Source organism: Triticum aestivum, chromosome 2B (assembly GCF_018294505.1).
Source record: "Triticum aestivum cultivar Chinese Spring chromosome 2B, IWGSC CS RefSeq v2.1, whole genome shotgun sequence".
Taxonomy (NCBI): Eukaryota; Viridiplantae; Streptophyta; class Magnoliopsida; order Poales; family Poaceae; genus Triticum; species Triticum aestivum.
Genome location: NC_057798.1, coordinates 409,320,942 through 409,329,187, shown reverse-complemented (window position 1 = coordinate 409,329,187; position 8,246 = coordinate 409,320,942). Strand labels below are relative to the sequence as shown.

General features: G+C 50.7%; 1 protein-coding gene across 1 annotated transcript; it reads left to right on the top strand.

Moving 5' to 3' along the window:
- The first annotated feature begins 1,894 nt into the window (after nucleotides 1–1,894).
- On the top strand, nucleotides 1,895–6,717 carry LOC123045194 (protein SMAX1-LIKE 4). The gene is made up of 3 exons (XM_044468151.1): nucleotides 1,895–3,583; nucleotides 4,667–4,925; nucleotides 5,073–6,717. The coding sequence occupies exons 1-3, from the start codon at nucleotides 2,202–2,204 to the stop codon at nucleotides 6,477–6,479; spliced, it is 3,048 nt and encodes a 1,015-aa protein (XP_044324086.1). The 5' UTR covers nucleotides 1,895–2,201; the 3' UTR covers nucleotides 6,480–6,717.
- Nucleotides 6,718–8,246: the final 1,529 nt, after the last annotated feature.

Here is an 8,246-nt window from a genome sequence, read left to right as displayed (position 1 = left end):
TTTGAAAAGAACCACAATCTTACATTTGACACGTGCCAATTACAAACTTTCCAAAAGTAGCAATGTTTTTTTAAAGAACAAAATCTAGATTTGCCATGTGACAATGGTAATTTTGCTAAATTTGTCATATTTTTTGTTTTTAAATAACAAACCTCCTAAATTTGTCTGTGTGCCCATTTACAATTTTCCAAGACATGTCAGTCCTTTTTAGAGAACAAATTTCCTAAAAGTAGCATGTGTGTAGTGCAAATTCCTAAATTTGCAACACTTTTCAAAGAACACAATCCCTATATTTTGTCATATGCCCGTTTTTAAAATTTCCCAAAAAGTTGTCATGTGTTTTTCTAGAAGAATTTCCTTAAATTTTGCCATGTACCCTTTGCAAATTCCTAAATCTTCCATATTTTTCAAAGAACAAAATCCCTAAGTTGCCATCTTCTCCACAAGAACAATATCGCTAAGTTTTCCTCAAAAAGAAAATCCCTAAGTTGCCATGTCACCATTACAAATTCAAAGAAATAAATCCCATGGATCTTTTCCACAAGAATATCCTTATTGGTGCAAAGTTTGTCTGCACCGTCCAGGCAGCCGCCGTAAATTATTTGCATCTCTACCATTTTCCTTTCTTTATAGTTTACTCTATTTCTTACCCTTCTTTTCCAGGGAGGTAGCCTTTTCCTCTGCACAGCCACGGTTGGAGCCAGAGTCCACCGATACATTTCATTGTAGTACTGTACCTTTTATTACCTCAACCGCCGGGTTTTTACCAACAGTAGTGCCTGCACAGGCTGCCTTACATACTGTATCAGCGTATATCTGCGATGTAGTACGTACATTAGATTGGTCATCCTCATCCATGGAAGTACTTGATGCGTCCAACTTTCCTTTATCTTTTCTTTTTGTGTTTCGTAAAAAGAAGGGCAGCGCGTGGTAGGCGATCAGAGCTTTAAACCCCAGGCAGAAATTGGATGAGCTTTGCGCTTCAGTGAGGCTGCTCTTCTTTTGATCTAATAATCTATTGGCCCGCATCATCAAGTACTTTAGCATAGCTTTTGTAATTTGCTTTCCTTTTCCTGTTACTTTTGTGGGGGCACAGGTCAACAATATACCTTGACCATGGAACGATCATTAATCACCTACGTATATATATACAGCAAATATCATGATGCAATGCAGATTGCAGTTGCACATGTTAGTGTTAATCCCCCTATCATTACCAACAAGGCAGCTGAGTTCAAAACAAGAGTGGGCAGCCTAGGGATCGCCATGGCCAACGACGTAGTAGGAGCACGTAGGCAGTAGTACCATCGCAGCGCTTAGCAGCGGAGTGGTACATGTGGGCATGTCACTGCTCCTGGTTGATGCTGGGGACGAAGGGGCGGGAGGGGACACACGAGCTTTTGCATGCATTGGCAGCTGTGCGTGGAAAGGGAAAGATCCCTGCCGAGAAAACAGAGGCATATGCAAAGGAGGAGAGAGAGAGAGAGCATGCCATGCATGGCGGAATGCCACCACGCCGCGGAGGGAAGAGAGAGAGTGTGTGTGTGGGTATGAGCGCATCTTCAACAGTCGTAAGATAGGTGTTTGATAATTTGTCATCTAGAACATAGTGATGATGTGACATATAATAAATATAGAGAGAGCAAAGTTGTATGTAGATTAATCAATAACCTTTGCACAAGCTCCAAGGTGAAATTGAATAGCTTACATACAATTTATTGAAGTAGTTGTATGATAGCTTGTTGGTTGATGACATGAATATTTTACCAACAAGCCTAACATACAACCTGTTAAAGATGCCCTGAGAATGAGAGCGGAGCCTGACGGGGCTATGCAAAGCCACAGCGGCGGCATCCGCCACCCTCGATAAAGAGACAAGGCCCTCCTCTCCTCTCAGCTCAGGCTCAGGCTATCTATCCGGTCCAGTGTGCATGGAGCGAGGTCTATAAAGATAAAGTAAAGCCGCCACAAAAGAAGGCAGCAGCTACCCAAGCTACCACAGTGATCACGCCTACAGTAGACACAAACCGATCCATAAAGAGGGACGGACGCTCTCCCCTCGCCTCATCAGAATCAGCAGCAGCGCCAAAGGAGGAGGTGGTGGTGACAAGAAGAAGAAGGAGCCACACCAAGTGAGAGGGGGAGGAGCTTCTTCTCCGCGGGGTGTGGGGGGGGTGGGGGCGTGGACAGCCGATCGAGTGATGCGCGCCGGGGCCTACACCATCCACCAGTCGCTCACCGCCGAGGCGGCCGCGGTGCTCAAGCTCGCCGTCGGCCTCGCGCGCCGCCGAGGCCATGCGCAGGTCACGCCGCTGCACGTCGCCTTCGCGCTGCTCAGCTCCGCCTGCTCGCAGCCGCTCGCGGGGGGCGCCACCTACGGGCTGCTCAGGCGCGCCTGCCTGCGCTCCCACCCCGCGGTGCCGCCCGCGCAGCACCCGCTCCAGTGCCGCGCGCTCGAGCTCTGCTTCAATGTGGCGCTCAACCGCCTGCCCAACTCCGGGCCGCACTCGCCGCCGCCGTCTTCGGCCGCGCCATTCGCCTCCTCGCTCGTCCAGCCCAACCCGGCGCTCTCCAACTCGCTCGTCGCCGCGCTCAAGCGTGCGCAGGCCAACCAGCGCCGAGGCTGCGTCGAGCTGCAGCAGCCGCCGCCATCCCCGGGCCCGGTGCAGCACCAAGGCGCGCAGCAGCAGCAGCAGCAGCCGCTCCTCGCCATCAAGGTGGAGCTCGACCAGCTCATCATCTCCATTCTTGACGACCCCAGCGTAAGCCGCGTGATGCGGGAGGCGGGCTTCTCCAGCGCCACCGTCAAGAGCAACCTCGAGGAGGAGAGCGCGCTCATGATGTCATCCTCGTCTTCGTCCCCTCCTCCGCCGGTCATACCTCCACATTTCTTCCTCGACCACGGCAGCATTGACGGCTGCGGCTTCGGGATGTGGCCGGCACAGTTCTTGAGCTCGCCGGCCGTGGCCGTTCCGTACTGCAAGGAGGACGTGAGGGCGGTCTTGGAGGTGATGGTGCGGAAGCAGGGGAGAAGGACCAACCCCGTCGTCGTCGGCGACTCGGTGTCGATGGCGGAGGCCGTCGCCGGCGAGCTGCTGCGGTGCCTCGAGCGCGGAGAAGTCCCCGAGGAGCTCGCCGGCGCGCACCTCCTCAAGCTTCAGCTCTCCTACGTGCACGTCCGGCTCATGAGCCGCGCCGACGTGGACGCCAAGGCCGCGGAGCTCCGCCGCAGCGTGGACGCCGTCCAGCGCGGCGGCCTGGTCGTCTACGTCGGAGACCTGCGGTGGGCGCTGGACGAGGATCCTGCCGGCGGCGGCGCCGACCACACCGCGTTGTCGTACAGCCCCGTGGAGCACATGGTGGCCGAGCTTGGCCGGCTCCTCGACGACCTCCGCGCCAGCGCGCCGCCGCGATGCCGCGTCTGGCTGGTGGCCACGGCCAGCTACCAGACCTACATGCGGTGCCAGCAGCGGCGTGGGCAGCCATCGCTGGAGTCCGCCTGGGCGCTACAGGCCGTGGCGGTCCCCACCGCGAGCGGCACTGGGCTGGCCCTCAACAATCTCCATTCTTCCTCCTCTCCGAGGTGAGCAACCAAGAACGAAACTGCTATGCAGACGATGCACTACATGCACGACAGCTGCACGATGTCAATCTAGCCATCTGTTGCACTTAGATAATATGCACGGACGCACTGATGTGCTGTATCGTGCACAAATCGTCTGCTATGCGTCGTGTGCATAGCAGCTCTCAACCAAGAAACATGCCTCCCCCTACAGTGCCATTCCCTTGTCGTGCATGTATCTCGTGTCCTCCCTTCCCTTGTTGCCTTCTCTTCCTGCTCACTGTTGCTGCATGCAGCCTTGTGTGTTGCTGTCTAGAAGGACCACTTGGTCAGAGGTCAGATGTTTCAAAAACAAAAACAAGCCAAGCTCTACTACTACCTGCACCACTAGCCCGTAGTACTATCTGTACCCTCCATACTACTAGACCTCAAGTAGAGTAGTAGTATAAAATACCATTTCATCTTTCGACATTAATGAGGTGCTTGAGCTTTCTTGTCATCTAAACTGAAAGCATGTGAGCTTGCAGGCTTGATCATGCATGCTGCAGGCAGTAGAAATTGATGAGAGACACAGAGAGAGAGAGAGATGGAGAGAAAAAGAGTGTTATTTTTGGGGAATGCAATGCTTTTTAGCCTCTGCAGAGATTCCATCTGATCCGATTAGGTTCTCTGCATGCTCGGCGCAAAAGTCTTCTTCTGATGCAGCAGCAACAGTGCCTAGCCTGCCCCCCTTTTTGGTACACAAATGTGTGACTTGTGAGACTGATCCGGTGCCCTTTTCCTTGCAATGATGCACTTTTCATGCACACAAGATCAATCATAGAGAGTATTTGTAGTAGTAGATGGGGATGGTACAAAAATTCAAACTACTCTAGATAGATGGTTTGATATGGCTACAGTTATGTCCCTATGATTATTTTCCCTGCAATACACTGGAAATTCCATGAAACTGCTCCGCCTTTTTTGAATAAAATCTGCCTGATCTTTTCTGCTTGCTCCTTTTGTAGTGTGCTTGTACCTGTAAAAACTTCAAATAAATTGATGGAAACTTTGTCATGGTAGTGTGCTTGACATCGTTTTGTTTGTCCCCTGATGTTCCAACAGTGCGACTGCGATGCAGCAGGCCATGGCGACCAGGCAGCTGCTTGCCCAGAGTCCTGTGGCAATGGCAGCTGAGCCAATGGCGCTGGGAGGCGAGCAGGAGGAAGACAAGCTGGTGCTGTGCAGCGAATGCAACAGGAGCTACGAGAGGGAGGCGTCCGTCGTCAAGGCAGAGGCTGGCACGGAGGGCCTACGCTGCAGCCTCCCGGCCTGGCTGGTGCTCGACAACAAGCCACCGGCCGATCATCAAATGCCACACCAGGTAACTAGGAGCAACTTGGAGATCAGACAGAACATTTCATTGCACTTCTTCAAATGTGCTTCATAGTTCATACTCACAGCGAAATCTATGCCAGTTTGATTTGAATTGGATGTCTTATCTCCTTTTTATTTGGTGGTGATGATCCAGGGAAACCATCTGATCGAACTCAAGAGGAAATGGAGCAGGCTGTGCAGAAAGCTTCACCTGTGGCGCAGCCAGCAGAATGATCCGTGCTCCCCTTCTTGCTTTGGTCCTGGGCTATCTGCACCTCCAAACTCGTGGTGGCCGAGTCCTTGCCTGCTGCCGAGCAGCCAGAGCACGCCGAGCATTGCAGGCTTCTTGGGCTTAGAGGGATTGATGGGGCACCCAAGGAGCAGCAGCAGGTGGTCACCTCCATCGCCTCTGCCTTGTCCGGGCCTCATGGAGCCGGAGCGCCCGGACGTGAAGACGACGCTCGCTCTTGGCACCCTCCTCCCACTCTCGGACACGGCCACCTCCGACGGTCGTGCTCAGGGGAGTCACGATGGAGTGGCGCATGAGCTGGAGCGGCGGCTGCGCAAAAACATACCGTGCCAGCCTGTAGGCACCGTCGCGGAGATCGCGGAGGCGGTCGCCAGCAGCCGGAGCTATGGAAGTAAGGGCGTCTGTCTGTTCTTCAAGGGGAGCGACCACGCTGCCCAGCAACGGGCGGCGGCGGTGATCGCCGAGACGTGCTGTGGCTCGGCCCATCAGATCATAGCCGCGGATCCCAAGAAATTCAGCTGCGCCGAGGATTTCTGCTCTGATGTGGTCTCGAGGGCGTGCAAGCTCACTTGCAACAGGTTCGTGCTCGTCATCCCCGACGTCGAGCACGCGCTGCGGCACGTTGTCGAGTGTCTCGTGGCGGCCTCCAGGTGCGGTTGTATCAAGGACCATTTCGGCCAAGAACTCGATCTCTCTGGATCCATCATTATCTTCACAACATCAGAGCTTGCAAACCGGGCCACCGACGTCATCAGCCTGCGGTTATGGTCGTCGTCGTCGCCCGGCGATGTCAAGAGGAAGGCAGAGATCGAGCCACCAACAAGGGAGTGCAAGAGGGCACTGCACGGCTCCAGCTCCGGCCATGGCATCGACCTTGACCTCAACCTCTGCGCCGGCAACGACAGTGACGACGATGCTGTTCCGAGCGACATCACCCACGAGAGTGACAGCAGGGAACACGGGGACTTGCACCACCTCCTCGAGTCGGTCGCCACCGGCGTCCTCACCCTTGACAAGGACGCCGACGCTGACCAGCGCGCCGCGGCGGCCATCCGTGAAGTGCTCGTTGGGGCGGTCGGCAAGGAGGTGCAGCTCGACGACGAGGCGGCTGAGGCTCTCACCGCGGCTTCTGGACACTTTCTTGACGAGGTGCTGTGGAGGTGGGCTGTGGAGGTGTTTGAACCGGCGGCGGCGGCGGCAGTGGTGGAAAATGGCGGGAAGGTGGTGATATTGGGGGTGGGGCCAGGGGGCGGGGCCCAGGTGTCAGGGTTCATGGGCTCGGCCCTTCCAAGCAGGGTCCTTGTAGACTGAGCTCACAAAGTTTTGCTTCCTCGCGGTGTACTGAGTCATTAGTTACTTACTCCACTACTTAGCTCAATTTGTTGTATGTAGAAAAGAATGATGGACTTGAAATGGAGTCTTTCCGGGGATTTAATTGTTCGATTTCACATTGTTAAATCGCCTCCATTGTCTCAGATTCGCTCATGTGCCAAGTAAATAATTTCTCAACTTATTATAAGGTTGCAAACCTGGTTGGATAGTATTTTTTAATACAGTACAAAGGCAAGCGCTCTTATACACGTGCATACACTCATCCTATGAACACACACACGCACACCCTACCCCTATGAGCACATCGCCGGAAATCCTGAAATAATTTCAAGAATAAATGCGAGCACCAGAACTTGAACCCTGGTGGGCTGGAGATATCACAGTCCCTCTAACCATCCAACCACAGGTTGGTTCGCCCTGGTTGGATAGTTAGTAGGTCATTGATACCTCAGTCCATCAAAGTTCAAGTTCTAAATTTAACACTGATGGTCGCATTTTTCTAGCTTTATTCCATGACTTTCGGTAATGTACTTGTCAATCTCAAGATGATGTGTCGGCTCGCCTCTCCGATGTATTCGCCTATATATTAAAAACTCATTCTAAGGTTAACTTGCCAGCTTTTTTTTGCGTTTGGAAAAGGACGACAATATGGGGAACGTCAGATCTTGATCCGCCTGGACTGAAGGTTACCTACAAAAGAGCTCGTGAGTTGTAATGAGAGAAAGAAATACCACGCTTCTCTAACCTAATAACCATGAGTCAAGACCCCAATAGATTCACGTTCTTTCTTTAACATATGGCATCTCATCTATGTTGTCTTTTATCCTCCTTACCACCCTCGCCGGCTGTAGCCTCAGTGCTCACACAACCACAATGCATTTGAATTTTGTCAATCTTAAGGCGTCCCTCTCTCGGCATTAGATGAGAAATCTGTTCTTTTTCCTGTGAGGCTTTGGCGAGATGTGCATGCATGGTTATAGATGTTTCTTGTCTCCAATCCTGGTTTTGCTAGGGGCGTTCATTTCCAATCCGGTTCGGCACCGGCATAAAAGAAAGATGGATCATTCGTTATTGATTAAGGTTGCACCCTAAATAGCATTTTTTAAATGGTTAACAAGTAAAAACATCATATTCAGATTACACTTTTTCTAATTAAATTTCATATATAATATGACAAATTTAGAGTTAGGGTCTAAAAGATACGGATGTTTTTAAAAAACATTTATTGTGTGCTTCAAGTTAATTAACCCAATTATTAAGGGGTTTCCTGAAAAGCAAAAAATCTGACTTAAAACTGGCATATGGGTTGAGTACCAGAATCATCATGTTTTTTTTTGGCAAAAGCAAAAAATCTTACTTAAAACTGAACCATGAGTTGATTACCTGAAATGAACAAAAAATGATTTGTCGTATGTAGATAAAAGGGACATGATTTAAAAGATCATCTTATACACAACAAATTTGCCATCTCTAGAAAACATAGAAAAATAGAAAAAAAATAATTCTGATTACATAGCAAAAAAGTAGATAATTTTCAAATCCTAAAAAAATTCAAAGGCGACAGTTTAGAATAAAGTAAATCTAAGGAAAACATTTTCTATAGAAACATGACAAATTTAAGGAAAATGTATCTAGTGAGCAATGGCATTTAACCAAATTTATTTGGACATGCCATGGTAATACTTGTAAATGAAGTTTGTTGGGGCAAATTTTGAAAATATATCTGATGATCACATGGCAATTTTA